The sequence below is a fragment of the Camponotus vicinus genome, unplaced genomic scaffold (assembly GCF_025532165.1).
Source record: "Camponotus vicinus isolate PSW18456_S1 unplaced genomic scaffold, iyCamVici1.0 SCAF_3, whole genome shotgun sequence".
In the NCBI taxonomy this organism is placed as follows: Eukaryota; Metazoa; Arthropoda; class Insecta; order Hymenoptera; family Formicidae; genus Camponotus; species Camponotus vicinus.
This window is the reverse complement of record NW_028141967.1, coordinates 25,167,585-25,182,281: the sequence shown is the minus strand read 5'-3', so window position 1 is coordinate 25,182,281 and position 14,697 is coordinate 25,167,585. Positions and strand designations below refer to the sequence as shown.

The 14,697-nt window shown below is 35.0% G+C and overlaps 2 protein-coding genes across 5 annotated transcripts in view; both read right to left on the bottom strand.

Moving 5' to 3' along the window:
* The window catches only part of LOC145969326 (unconventional myosin-Ie), a 29,527-nt gene extending 22,602 nt beyond the window's left edge, over nt 1–6,925 (bottom strand). The window contains exons 1-4 of the mRNA XM_083095353.1: nt 6,694–6,925; nt 434–559; nt 185–274; nt 15–109 (exon numbers count right to left, since the gene is read on the bottom strand). Coding sequence (XP_082951479.1) covers nt 15–109; nt 185–274; nt 434–559; nt 6,694–6,696 — 314 coding nt within the window. The 5' untranslated portion in view covers nt 6,697–6,925. The remainder of the gene's footprint in view (nt 1–14; nt 110–184; nt 275–433; nt 560–6,693) is intronic.
* A 1,718-nt stretch (nt 6,926–8,643) lies between these two features.
* Frmd5 (FERM domain containing) overlaps nt 8,644–14,697 on the bottom strand; it is a 29,614-nt gene continuing 23,560 nt past the window's right edge. For all 4 annotated transcript variants that reach the window (XM_083095199.1, XM_083095202.1, XM_083095201.1 and 1 more), the window contains one exon: nt 8,644–14,071. In XM_083095199.1, the coding sequence (XP_082951325.1) occupies nt 13,641–14,071 (431 nt within the window). In that variant the 3' untranslated portion in view covers nt 8,644–13,640. The remainder of the gene's footprint in view (nt 14,072–14,697) is intronic.

Sequence of the window (14,697 nt, the reverse complement as noted above, 5' to 3'; positions counted from 1 at the left end):
AATATCACAGTTACCTTATAATGACGCATTGACTTTCGTTGTCAATTAGCATGTTTCTATACATGCCGTCTGCCAATCCATAGATGTGCGGTGGATTTTCGTACGGTGCCTAAATGATAATGACAATAATTTCATAATTAAAGTGATATAAAAGTTTTCTTGATGCGAAGAGAATAGTACTTACCGCGCCTTGATATATCTCGATCTCCTTCTCTCCGAAATACGGCATCTGCTTGAAAGGATTGACCGATACCAATACAGGTCCGATACATGTCTGATACGGCAGTTAAGAAGCGTTTCGCAAAAATTTATGTGTCTTGATTTAATCAAGTTAATGTGATACACGTTCCAGAATTTGTACAAATTTTTTGAACGAGAGATAATAAATTCTCCGATAGTTTGCAAATCAAATGGATAGAGCGAAAAAGGATACGAATATGTAATCGTCCATATATCTTTTTTTGAGATTCTCGATGATGGCATCCTCGTTGATCTTCGGCAGGAGGACCATGTCGTCCACCCCGGAAATTTTGACATTTTGACTCTGCCAGTGGTACACCTGAAAGTAAATTTAAATTAATTGAATGTGTGTAAAAAGAATTTTACGCTGTTGCAGAATCGATGAAAATTTTATTAATTACGAATGAGATGACGTACGAACGTCATCCACAAATCCAATTACTGATTTTCTGTATCGTGAATATCGCAAGCGTGCTCATTCGTTCCGACATTTCACGGATCGCCCGATTTATCGATCGTTTCCGTTCTTCTTTTAGCAGAGGTTCAATATGCCCTCTTTCAACGCCCTTTTACCACAATGTAGCTTATAATAGGCGTTATACTTAACGCATTATTTATATATAGCGATTTTTATAAACAGGCTTGACATATTAAAGAATTGATGTCATAGTACTCTGCCAGAAACGCGTTCTAAAATTTTATATTTCTTAAAAGTCTAATTTTTATTAAAATATTTTTATTTATTTATTTTGGATCGCAATAAAAAAAAGTCAATACTAGGATTGCATACATCAACGTAAAGTTTTACACACATTGAGATTTTATATCAAAGAATCTTCTCTCTCTCTCATTTCTTTACGCATTCTATTTTATTTAATTAAGTAATTTTGTCCCTCCTCCCCTTTCCTCTCTCTCTCTCTCTCTCTTTTGTGATTACGTAAGCGATTTGCATAAAAGAAACAGTGCCTCGAGTGAGAACTGGTTGTATAGAAATAGCTTAAGAATGGAAATTTTGACGTGTGAAAGAGAGAGAAACGAGCATTCCCGGTTGCACATGCGTCGGGAAATGTGAGAGAAATCGAAGTCAGCGCATACGGAGACTTCCGGTCGCGTGATTCTCTTTCGACGACATCCATATAAAGGAGAATCGAATATAGCGCAACGTAAGATAGTGCTTCCGTGACCTTCCCTTTCTCGAGGGAGCATCAATCTTAATTGCATTTTAAACGAGGCGATTCGTATAATCCATCGTAGAAAGTCGGTCAAAGTCAATTAACGGATTATACGGATTAATACAAGCGTATATTGATTACGGTCTTGTAGACCGTAAATTGTATTAAAGCTGTGTGTATATATATGTATATTTTATAATAGATAGCAGAGATGGATCAGCTAACATTTTGAGAAAATGTATGTAGCCATAGAATCCGTGTAATTCCCTTCCCTCTCGTTCTCTCTAGGGATGGTATCGCTATCGATCGTGCCATATGTCACCGCATCGTTGACATTTCGGTCCAAGAGATCGATTTATACCGGCAGAACAATTTGTGTAGATGCAACACGCGAATGGATTCACAAACAGACTATAACGAACGACAGCTGAAAAAGTCAGAAAAAAGGAACGAGAGAGAAATGTCGATTGGCAAAAAGCGGGAACAGAAACCAATAATGTCCAGATGAACGAGATGAATGGACTCGCTTCCCGCTTCTCTCATCGTCGCAGTTTCAATGATGGACAAATTTTGTCAACACAATTTAAACGACCGGTCATCAGCGAAGAGGGCTACTGCGAGGTCGGCTAATTATGACTGATGGGGCTACTGACCGCGCCATCGATCGCATAACGTTCCCTCTTGTTGTACGACGCGTGCCATACTACTAGAGAGCAGAGAGGCATGATTTCACGGCTTCCGGCGCAGCCGGCGCAATGAAACTGTCTGTTCGTTCACCGCAGTTCCGCTGCCGAGGCAGCGGTCGACGAGATATCGTTGTTGTCGTCGCGAATGCCGTATATTTCACTCGAGAACACTTGTCGCAATGTATCATTTTAGTCCTCCACAAAAGAGAAAAATTTAATCCATCTATAACATTTTGTATTTAAATATCATTAGGATCTGAATTATTATAAATTTTTATTCTATATGATTCTTTTATTTTACAGAATTTTTTAATTCAACCAATGATGAATTGCCACAGATAAGAAAAAGTCGCGCTTGGATCTGAAAGATTCAAGAAAAAGTCTTGTCGCAGTGTATCATTTTAGTTCTCCACAAAAGAGAAAAATTTAATCCATCTATAACATTTTGTATTTAAATATCATTAGGATCTGAATTATTGTAAATTTTTATTCTATATGATTCTTTTATTTTACAGATTTTTTTAATTCAACCTTCCCCAATGATGAACTGCCACAGATAAGAAAAAGTCGCGCTTGGATCTGAAAGATTCAAGAAAACGTCTTGTCGCAGTGCATCATTTTAGTTCTCCACAAGAGAAAAATTTAGTCTATCTATAATATTTTGTATTTAAATATCATTAGGATCTGAATTATTGTAAATTTTTATTCTATATGATTCTTTTATTTTTTAATTCAAGCTTCCGATAATAAACTACCATAAATAAGAAAAAACCACACTTGGATCTGAAAGATTTAAGAAGAAATCTTTCTTTCGTAGATAACTAAAAACGAAAGAAAAAATTTAATCCAGCTATGACATTTTGTATTTAAATATCACTAGGATTTAAATTATTGTAAAATTTTATTCTATATGATTCTTTTTTATCTTATAAAATTTTTTAATTCAAGCTTCGGGTGATAAACTAGCATAGATAACAAAACCGCGCTTGGATCTGAAAGAATGTGTAAAGTACGTATAATATTATTGTATAATCGCGCGCGATATCGTACATTTTTTTGATTGAAATGTTGTGTTATTTCTATCGATTCGAAACCTCATCACTCTGATTCGAAGCACATTCATCTACGCAGGAAGTTGTCTAACCAAATGATAAGACAATCTCTTGTTATCGATAAGCAAAATTGGATAATCGATATGATACCAGAGTGTATCACGAAATATTCATATGTATAAATCTGAAAAATGATAATAACACAGTGCTTTTTTAAAGTTTAATTTTGACATTAAATTTCAAAGTTTATCCGTCAGAAATGTGACAAAGATCTTTAAATAATCTATATTGACGTATGAGAGAAAATGCTTCTTCTAACAACGACTCAAGAGCTGAGGAGCGTTAGATCTATTCATTAAAAATAATCTCTGAGAAATAAATCTCGTGACTCACAGCAGGTGGAGACGTCCGTTGATAGAAAATGATACACCCTAGAATTTTCTCAGAAGGATTATCTCATGGCATTGCGGAAAACGTGCGGAGTTATGTTAGAATATACCAACTTGCAGTTTCTCGGACAATAAGACGCTATTTCGTGCACAGGAAGGGCTCGATTCGCGTCTCTCTCTCTCTCGGCCTTGTTACCACTCATCCTTCGAAGCGATTAACAATGCCACGATTATAAGCACGCGATGCAAGGTCGCGCGCGTATGTTATCGTCTCGTTAGATTATATGTTTGCCCGTGTCTCTGATAAGGACGTGTTGGCGTTGCTTAATTCGCTGCGATAACGATCTTTCTCTTTTGCAAACGCCGCTATAAAACGCCGGTAATTATTCTCGAAAGAGATGGAGCTATGACATTATGTCATTCCGCATCCTCCTCCAAATGATTCGAATTAAAATAGTCGATCTAATTATATCATCGCGCGATGCGATATCATTTATAGGAAAAGAAGATAAGATTTGCACTCTAACGTTACGAATAAAAGCGAATAAAAATCGATTAATTCGTTCCTCGTGATGATTCTTTGAAAAAAAATTACATTCTCTTCCCCATCGCTTTAAAATAAATGCGCTTATCGATCCATCGGGCATCGATGGTACGTCATCAAAGTCTAACAGGATGTTCCATTAGATCGGTCGGTGTACGCAATGTGCATAACCGTAAAATTCTCGGCGCGTAATAACGGCCGTAAAGGTTTTCTTAGAAGGTACGAGAGAGAAAGGGGCCGGAGTATTCACGCCGATACGCATACCTTATTGAGGAGGGCTTTAAGATACGTCATTATACACGCATCAGTGACGATTGGTTCACGTCGCTCTGATTTCTCGCATAGTCGCGATGGTCTATTCAGATTGCTACAATTGAAGAGAATTTCGTCTCATGGATAAAACTGTCGGGTAATATTGTATTAATCACGGAAATCATGAAGACGAATGGCATTTATAGTAGTTGGACGTTGAATGCATCCGGATTCTTGACTAGGTCGGATTCCTAACTATTGTAACAAACGTGCGGCAATCTGGGAGAGAATATATTCCATCAGAAATATATTTGTGCGAAATATAAACATTTAAAAATATATTGTATTTGAAAATGCTTTTGTAAAAGAAAAAACGAAAATCCTTTGGCCTTGGAACGTAATTGAATAATTGTACACTGAAAAAAAGGCTTGGTTATAATAATCCAAACTTGATAAATGTTACCCACCGCTGTGGTGAAATAGTTTCAACTAAACGTATAGGTGATTAAGACGAAATTATTTAATTATTTTTAATATTTAGTGAACTCAATTAAACGTAAAATATTTATAACTATTTTTGGAAAATGTTTATAACTATTACTAAATATTTTGTTATTATTATCATACTTGATGATAAAAACTAAATATTTCAAAAAATGCATTACTAAATGCATCTCATAGATTTACCCAGAATTTTTTTTTCAGTGTAAACGGCCTATTCAGCCTCATGCACTTGCCTAACTTATGCGACGTATGCTGAGCACGCAGTCGTTTCTTTGACCGTTGAAGCCGAATAGAGAGATCGCCTATCGAGGTTCTTCCGACGAGATGTCTACCTTACTTAAACAAAGTGAGGAACATCGCGTAGAGGAAAAGAAAAAGGCGCGAACTAGTTCAATGAACCTGTTAAAGTCCATCGTGACTCATTGTGAGGGACGCGCGCGAGGCAATGCTATAATCTTGTTTTGTAAATTGATTAAGAAGCGATCGAAACGCGCGTATTGCAACGGAAATCGCTGCTTAGCAATTCTCTGACAAATAAGTATCAATTATTTTTGTATCTTTTGTTAAAGACTTTGTTATCGAAAAGTTCAGATCCAATATTCTGGGATTTCTGGGACAAACAAATCGATTTTAAATATCCTCCATTACTTCTTATATTAATTTTGAAGATATCATTAAGACAATTTTAATATTTCGACAATTTCTGTGACTCAGTGATTTAAAAAATCCAAAGCTTTGATGATTAATAAATTTCTCGGAAACGATCGCTCAACCGATGTGTATCAAACACGTCATTGACGTTCCATTTATCCTCTCGCGAACAATTTATAGGCCATAGTCCTTGTGTGAGACATAATGACGATGACGTCGATATAAAATAAGATAATTATCGGTTTTCGATTAATTCCAAGTCGTCTGCGCAATATCCTCCCCGAGTTGACGAAACGTAACGTCGAGAAGGTTGCATTTTTTTTTTAACACAAAAACAATCGATCATCCTTGCTTTAGGAATGTGTTTTTCTGCATCACGTGCCAAAGCATTTCGTTCTTGCCATTGAGCTACGAGAAAATAGTATTTTCAAAGAAGAAGAAAGAAGCGATAGCCCACTTGGTCATTCATTCTTTACAAGATCAATTTCTCTACGCGATTATATTTTTTAAATTTTATATATGGATTATATTATTTAATAATAATTATTTAATAAATATTTTATATATATAATTATATTCTTTTGTCTTCATATACTTTTCATGGCAAAAACTAATTAGCTAACGATATAAACAAGGGCGAGATTTTTCTATATAATTATTAATCTAATTTATATATAATCGTCAAAGGTAAGATCTCTGGCAAGGAAATATTTCTGACGTCACTCGACCACAAGAGAAACTTCATTACTCACGATCCAGGAGTCAAAGCGTGTGAGACAATCCGAGCTAAGTATTTAAAGTTTATTCCGAGGTCAGATTGAATATGACAGAAAACATATTTATATTTAAGATTCGCTAGAATTTCAAAAAGAGGTCACATCGTAGGGAAATAAATGCAATAAAATATTGCGCAGAGATCTATTACATTACTTATTTTAATGTAATTTAAAAATTTGACTTTTTTATTATCATTAGATAATTATATTTCTTTCATTTAACTATACTGCTCTATAGTATATATTATTACGAATAAATAACAAATAAATAATATACACTATAAAATGACGATTTTCATAATATTATGTAATTCTGTATTATTTATTTATATATATAACTAAGAAAATACTTTGGAGCCGGGATTTTTGATCAAGAAGAAGACTTCCTGAAAAATCAACGCAATTTCGCTATTTAATTTTCAATTACCATGTCGTCGCGAAATTGAAGGTCTTCCAGACGTTGCGCCAAGTGAATTGCTTAACTGTGCTTCAGCCGCCTCGAATCATGTCGTCGACACACGTAACGCACGTGGCACACACTGAGGACGATGATCACTGTATCCTCCAGCTCTGCACCGAGCACGATGACACGGACATGCGCCCGATGTCGACGGCTTCGTAGTCCGTCGCGGACTGAATGTTCGCCTTCGGTGAGTCACAGAGAGTGCCGGTAGGTAAAGTATCAGCTAGAAGCAGACTCGTCACTCTTCGCCTTTATAAGAATTAACTGCCCAACGTGAAGATCACATCGGTATCGCGTTGAGTCCGCCGTTGATCTGGCCATCTGGATCCTTCACGCTATCCTCCCCCTTTCTTATCAAGTATATAAATAATTTTCAAATTATTTTACTCTTTATTATATACATCTATAGAGTACAAGTCTCATATTTTAATATGCCAATATAATGCATTTGATATATTTTTCTTGATTTTCCATAAGAATTTATTTCTGTTAATCAAATATAAATTTTTATAATAAAATACTAGAACAAGTTTTAATTGAATTGACAGCAAAGTATGCTTTTTCACTCTGACAAAATAATAAACAAAATAGATCAGATTAAAATCTACATGTAATATTAAAAATATTAGATTTGATTAGAATTATCAAAATTTTTACACACAAAAAATTAAAAAACAGCAATTGTATTCTATTTATTGTATTAGAAAATGAGATATCTCTCGTAAATAATGCACTTTCGGAAATTATACCAGAGAAAAAAAATGATGCTTATTTTTCAGCAAGGAATATATAATATCGATTTGTAATCTATCTATATAAAATACCTAGATAAAATCTATGTAGATAAAATCTATGTAGGTATCTTTATAGATAAATCTCTATAGAGAATTGAATATTTTTCATCATACATATTTCGGGATTTATCTCGCATGTGTGTAAAAAAAAGAGGGATGTAAAATTGTACTTATATTTAATCAGGCCAATTCATCGATGTCGCGCGAAAGACAACTTGTCTAAAGGGGAAATCGGCATACATTTTGATGTGAAAGTTAATTCGATACTTTTTTTCATGTTTGTGTATACATATCGTGGTAAGACAACCGCTACAACGATTGTGTCTCGGCATTAGTTGTTAGAGAAACATCGATAGCAAGTAGCACTCTCCTTTCACGGACAGGCGTAGTCACCGTGTCGCGTTTTCTTGCGCACTTATGTCAGGTTGCGTTAATTCAAGGCCGCGGTTAATTCACTTTCCATGGATGAACTCGTCCCAGTTTCGCGAGATACGATCTCCTAATTTCCATGATGTAATTAAGCGATTATGCAGCTACTTATCAGAAATGAATATTTCAGAGATCGAGCTAATGCTTCGCGTGAGAATCGATTTATTAATTTGGCGTTCCGTGATCAAAGAAAAATCAATATTATCTAGACATACATTTGATACAAATGATGAAGGAAGAATCGGAGCAGCCAGATTGACTTTTAGAATTCGTGATGACGCGGTGAATCATTATTATATCCGCGCTATGTATTCATACTCGTGGTACTATAAATATATCTATATCGACTAAATGATATCTTCGCTTTTAAATTACAGTGACTAATAATAAGTAAGGCGTTGTTGCGATTTTTCGTTATCATCATCACCGATTAGATTATTTCACCATCAACTCTAGTATCTTTATCAATACTGTTACTTACTCATATTTTAGTAAATATTTAAGTAACCATTAGCGATAGGCTACATATGTAGATTAATTTTTTTGATGCAACATGTACTTTGTATATGATTTCTATTTTATCTTTATTGGAAAGAAATATCAAAAGTTTGAATATACGCAAGAATCGGTCGAATTTTTACAAACATCATAAATTAAAGAGAAAGACAAAGAAAGAGAGAAAAAAAGAGAGTTTTATAAAGCTCTAAACGACACTTTATTACATGTCTCATTTCGCTCCTTTGCAATGAAATGTCTCGTTTATTCATGCATGCGATACAAAATTTCAAGGACTAACAGACCAGAAGAAAAAACGCATCCCCTCATACGACTTGAATTGTTCGCTACAATTTGCAAGCGTACAAAAAGTGTACATACGAATGGAGATTGTAGAAAGATTATCATCGTTATTTCATTTTTGATTAGCGCAGAGCTCCATTTCCGTCGTCGCGTCGGCCGTTTTTTAATTAACATTGCATTTACATCCACTATCTCGCAATTTGTACACAACAGTAGTATATATTTAGCCCTCTGTTTTAATTATTCGCGCACGCGCGTATAAAGGTTCGGTTAAAATTCACTTATGTGTAGCAACTACAGCGAATATATAAATTATATATTCTTACGTGTTAATTAGTTATCAAATAAATATCTAACAAACTAATCCCGAGAACCTTAAAAAGTTAAACTATTGAAGGTAACGCGGTAGGCTAAATGTACATGACTTGTATGAAAGTCTGCGCATTATTGGCAGCGCAAAATTAAGTAACAACGTGACATATAAGTTCGTGTTCAGTATCAAGTACGATCAATCAGTGATTATGTATATCGGAAAAGTATCGAGAATTTTATCGATTCGACAAAAGAAAAAGTTTGCATTTTTCGTTACAATCATGCGAAAAGCTAGAGACATTCGTCAAAATCAAACGCGCGACGCGCGTTTCTCGCCAGCAGTATCACGCTATAATTTTAAGTAAAGAATTATACCGCTGTTTGCGATCTCGTTACAACACATCGCGTTACGCTGCAATTTTACAATAAGGATGAATCGCGACCTACGATATTAATGTCAACTGAGAGAGCGAGAAGGACAAAGAGAGAGAAAGAGACAGAGAAAGAGAGAGAGATAATAGAAAAATCTTATCCGTACGAATATCGTAAAAGGGGGGAGATATTTTACTATAAATCTCATATCTGCGCAACTATATGTCGTACAATGTCCTTAAAATATCGTATCTATAATATAGGATTACACATATTTTTTTAAAAGAATTTGGAATTTCTCCTTTCTTATACGAAAGATTCAAATCAGGGGCTATCTCTACGATCTATCAACTATTTCGATTTAGTTGAAATCTTCGCCGAGCGTTTTTCGAAATTAAATATAAGTTTTAAGTCGCTGATATTACTTATATAACGTTTGATACCAAATTCACCACCAATAATAATAATTACAAATTGTAATCTAAATTATTCGAGAAACATATTTTTCTTGCGGTGTATATATATCTTTTTGGAACACGTCCCGCATATATCGTCCTATTGTTGCGCAAATACCACGCGATCCGCCAACATCTCACGCTTTTAACATTGCGGAGAATTTTTTTCGATCTTATATACAGTTGTGAGAATAACGCGCGTATCGTCTCTATGATAATTTTATCTTACTGGAAGAGTTTTAAAAAGTATATCGCACAGAAGCTATGCCACGTCACGATAATCTTATAAACTCAATGTTACTCCATCCATTGTATCAAACAATTGTCTATTACCATAGATTTAGACCGACTGTCTACTTGAAAGTTTTATTCTCTGAAGAGACTCTCAATAGCAGTGACTTTGCGCGATAATTACAATCAGGGATTCTGTTTCTCAAAGAGCTTTAGAATTGAAAGTTCCCAAGAGTGCATAGTCACTGAAATTCAATGTTGAATTCAGCTGTATTCTTGAAAATGTTATTACCGAGAGTCGCTTCTGACAAGTATAACTTTCACGACTTGAAAATTAGGAATTTTCTTTTCTTTTCTTTTCTTCATCAAATAATTTTTATTCGAAATATTATTTGACGCGTGATTGTTGATCGTGTGTAGTATTATCCAGATTAAATGAACAAGTAGTACATGAAATTCTCGCGTTTCGCAATCTGAATTCTGTGCGCGTAGTCTTTATCCTTTCCATTCTTAGTCTTCTTATATCGATCAGTCCAACGAGCTGGTATTCTTAATTAATAACTAGAATTACATTATATTGCAATTGACCTCCATTTATTTATACAGTTAACTTTTATCGCCCGCGATATTCTCCTGTTCGAAAACGAGAAGCAATTCAACGAAACACAATTCTATACAAGATAAGGATTTTAATCTTTGTGTTTCAATTACCCAATTTAGGTAAAATATAAATTTTGATTTAAATTAATCTCATCCCAGTCAATTTAAGGCGCACAAGTTTCTGAGATTTTGCGATCACCAGAGATGCGTAGTTTTCCCGACAACGTTAAATAGGAGAGATTTTTTATTTAGTTTAAGCGATGATAAACGCGAAAACAGCAAAAGATTGATGATCAATATTTCAGGAAGGCTGAAAAAGATCCGCAAAGTCTTATAAACTTTTACGCCCCCGCTGTTAGCAATGATATATTTTGTCTTTCGCACAATTACCATTCTAATTTCTTAGAATCGTTTGTGCTCGATCGATTCCCTTTTTTTCATTTACATCGCAAATATCGTCGAGCGACGAAAAGCGTCGTTTCAGGATTTGTTTTAGAAAGTTTTGATGAATTTTTATTTCTCACGAACAGGAGATCGCGGCATAAAATGGATTCATTTATTTAATTTTTGCTTTATTCTTTTATCTCCTTCCCTCGAGTCACCCCATTTTCGTTCAGCTTAGAGCGAATCCGATGACACGAAAGAGTGTAAGACAGCGTAGGCACTTTTAGGAAAAAAGGACTGATGAGATGAGACTGCGTGTCCACTCGAGAATTAAAAGGTCTTTTTATTCTCAAGAACGACTATATAAGACTGTAATCAAGAGATTCGAAAGTTACAAATTGTCTTTGAAGACTTTTATTACCGATACTTTCGAGTAAAACGCTCGAGCGGACATTCAGTTTATGGCATAAGACAAATCAGGACCTGCTCTTATAGAAAAAATATACATGCAAATGTATTTCATTATACATATAATTCTGCAAGGCTTCGAAAACTATATATCCTGTAAAATTGAAAATTAACGTGTGCGCACGCTTGATAATTGTCCCAATCTATTTTTTAATTCCGTTCAATCTCTATCGATTTATTTGTATTCACGCAATTATGTAAGATGCAATAGTGAAAATTAAAAAGTAAATCTGCTGTTCTAAAATTCCTTATAACTATAATCATCTTTGTTCATCTATTAAATGCAATTTACGGAGGCAGGTCCTGACAGATGTAAATTCTTTCGTACAAGACATGTCCTTAAGATCTTGTCAAGAATTTGTATGCTGTGACGAAAAGAGTATATTTTATACTCTCGCGATATAGAATAAGATGATGAGACAATGTTAGATTACGCACATCAAGCGCACATCCGAATAAGAAACGAAAAAATCGACAGCGGATAAATCAGCGGGAAATCTTGCAAATTTTTTCAACATTACCACCAATGCAATATTTTTGCCACCTTTTACTGTTTTCGTACTAGAGCTGCACGTATATAGCCTACGATTATCTACGAAACGATTGCTTTTCGTTGACCATTTAAAATAATCTAAAGTCCTTATAAATACGTAATGTCACTTCTCACATTGGCGACTTGTGTATATATGTACATATACATATAGTATGTATATATATACATATACATATATATATTACGTGTTCATTTTGTATGTATGTGTTATGTGCTCTCTTCTTCGCGTCTCTCTCTTCACAATGTCAAAATACTTTTGTATTTATATCAGCGTGGCATTGCGTGTTTTATGTCCACGACACATGGAGAAAGCTTCATGTCTAGAGAGCAGTCTTGTCCTTTACAATAACATGATAGGCCATTCGATAATCAGCATCACACTAATATCCATCCGAGATTCCGAAAAGTATCGTCCGCATGTTCCGAACAAAATTAAACATTTACAATCGAATTAAACATTACAATCGAAATTCGTAATGCATTTTTTAAAAGTAATGACAAGATTAGAGTATTGCAATGTAATGAATGTAAGATGTCATTATAATTTTATTCTTTATAACGAAAAAAGAATCTTATCGTTTGATTTTCTCTTCTATATAAACTATTTTCAAAATAAATAATTCGTTTAATAAATCATTGTCACAACAGAAAAGAACTTTTTTAATAATTTCCAACAATTGTTTAAAAGTTGAAATTCAATATTTAAATTAATATATATCAATTCCATTTTTATATTGTTTTCACCCATTTCATTAATTAAATAATAACGTTCTCTCTGTTACATTGCAATATATTTTAGTAGCGATTATTATTTCATAAAACTGATGAAAATTCAATACCATTTGCTTCTCCAGATATGCATCTTGTTGAAATAGCGAGCAAGTCAACAGTGACTCGTATATGACTCGAATGTACTAATAAAAAATTAGAAAAGTCGGTGAAATAAAAAGCATTGTAAAAAATTGAGATTAAAAAAATAGTTTGAATTAAGTAATATATATATAAATAAATAAAAATTGAAACTAAGAGAATAGTTTAAGAAAAAAAAATTAGATCGCATAGGTAAACATAATTCTATACATACATTCTGTTTACACGATTACATACAGGTTTTTGTACAATTCCTTTTTTTTTTTTTTTTTACAAAATTCTGATTTTTCGTCTCGAATCGAATGGAATACGTTTCTCGGACTTCAAAGTCGTACTCCGATTAATCTCTTCGACACGATGCTTTTTGTTTTTCCTCTGCCTTCCGGTCTATCTTTTTAGCCTTACGATAACACTCAATCTTCTCGGTTCGAAGCACTCACTCGCTCGTGCGACCAAGCTGCGACGCGACGGCGCGCAACGGAGAGGGAGAGGGGGTGGAGAGGGAAGAGAGAGAAGGCGCACATTCTTTTCCGCGACTAAACCGTAAATCTCTCAGTCACGAGTCACGTCCGCGACTTGGCACTGAAGGGAGAGAGAGAGCTATGCGACGACATAGGACGACCTCGGCCCGGTCATCTTGTCGCATCAGAATAGGCCCAGCTTGGTCCGCAGGAACTCCTTAATCGGAACGTAGTATTGGCTCCTTAAGGCCACCATTTCTGGCGTTTTGCGCAAGCTATTGAACAGCGTCGTGTCCGTCTCAAACACCAGAACCGTCACGATAAACAATACCGTGATCGTGAGCATGAACGCCGGTATAAAGAGTCTGATCACATGCAGACTCTTATGTCTGAGTTTGCCGCTCGCCACGCGCCGAACGCCCTGATGCTGCTGCTGATGGTGTTGTTGTTGCTGAAGAGAGAGCTTGGAATTTTGTAGCTTCTGCATCTTCGGTACCGGCGTGACCGAGCGGCTGTGCGGCTTGCCGGACGCGTCCAACAGCTGGCTCTCCGACGACGAGTGATCGAAGGAGTCCCTGAAGTAATAGTCGTTCGCCTCGCCCTCATGCTGACCGACTGAAACAGAAAGAATACGATCGATGCTATTGGATAGTTGCGTCAGTGGACGAGTTGCGTAAGGGACATTACAGGTGCGATTTTGCTCCACGATTGATTAAAATCGCATTTATGAGGTTAACGCGAGATTTTCCGCGATAAATAATTAATTCTGTGTATGTGTACATATGTGCGATAATCTTTTCATTCATTTATAATATCATATTGGAAACATATTGATAACATTTTATTATTGAATATTCCATTATTTTATTCAAATTGCAATTTTAAGAATTTAATTTGAAAAAATGTTACAAAAACATTTTATGTCGCGAGCGATAGCACGTTCAGGTAAATTAAATCGTGACATAAAATATGGATCATCAATTTTTACAGAAATCTTTAAACAGAGGAAATCTCGCGGAGGAGATCAAACACAGACGACTGTTACACGTAAATTTACATGCGTGCACTCTTGTAATTATCTTATAGTACGATTGATATTTTGTCGATAAAATCATCGTTCTCGACTTGGCTATGTGAGATAAAGATTTTTTCTAGAATTTCGTAAAATTTATTCAGGATAATCGAAAGCGGTTATCCGATAGCCAATCGACAAACGACGATCGAGTGTGCAAAATATCTCG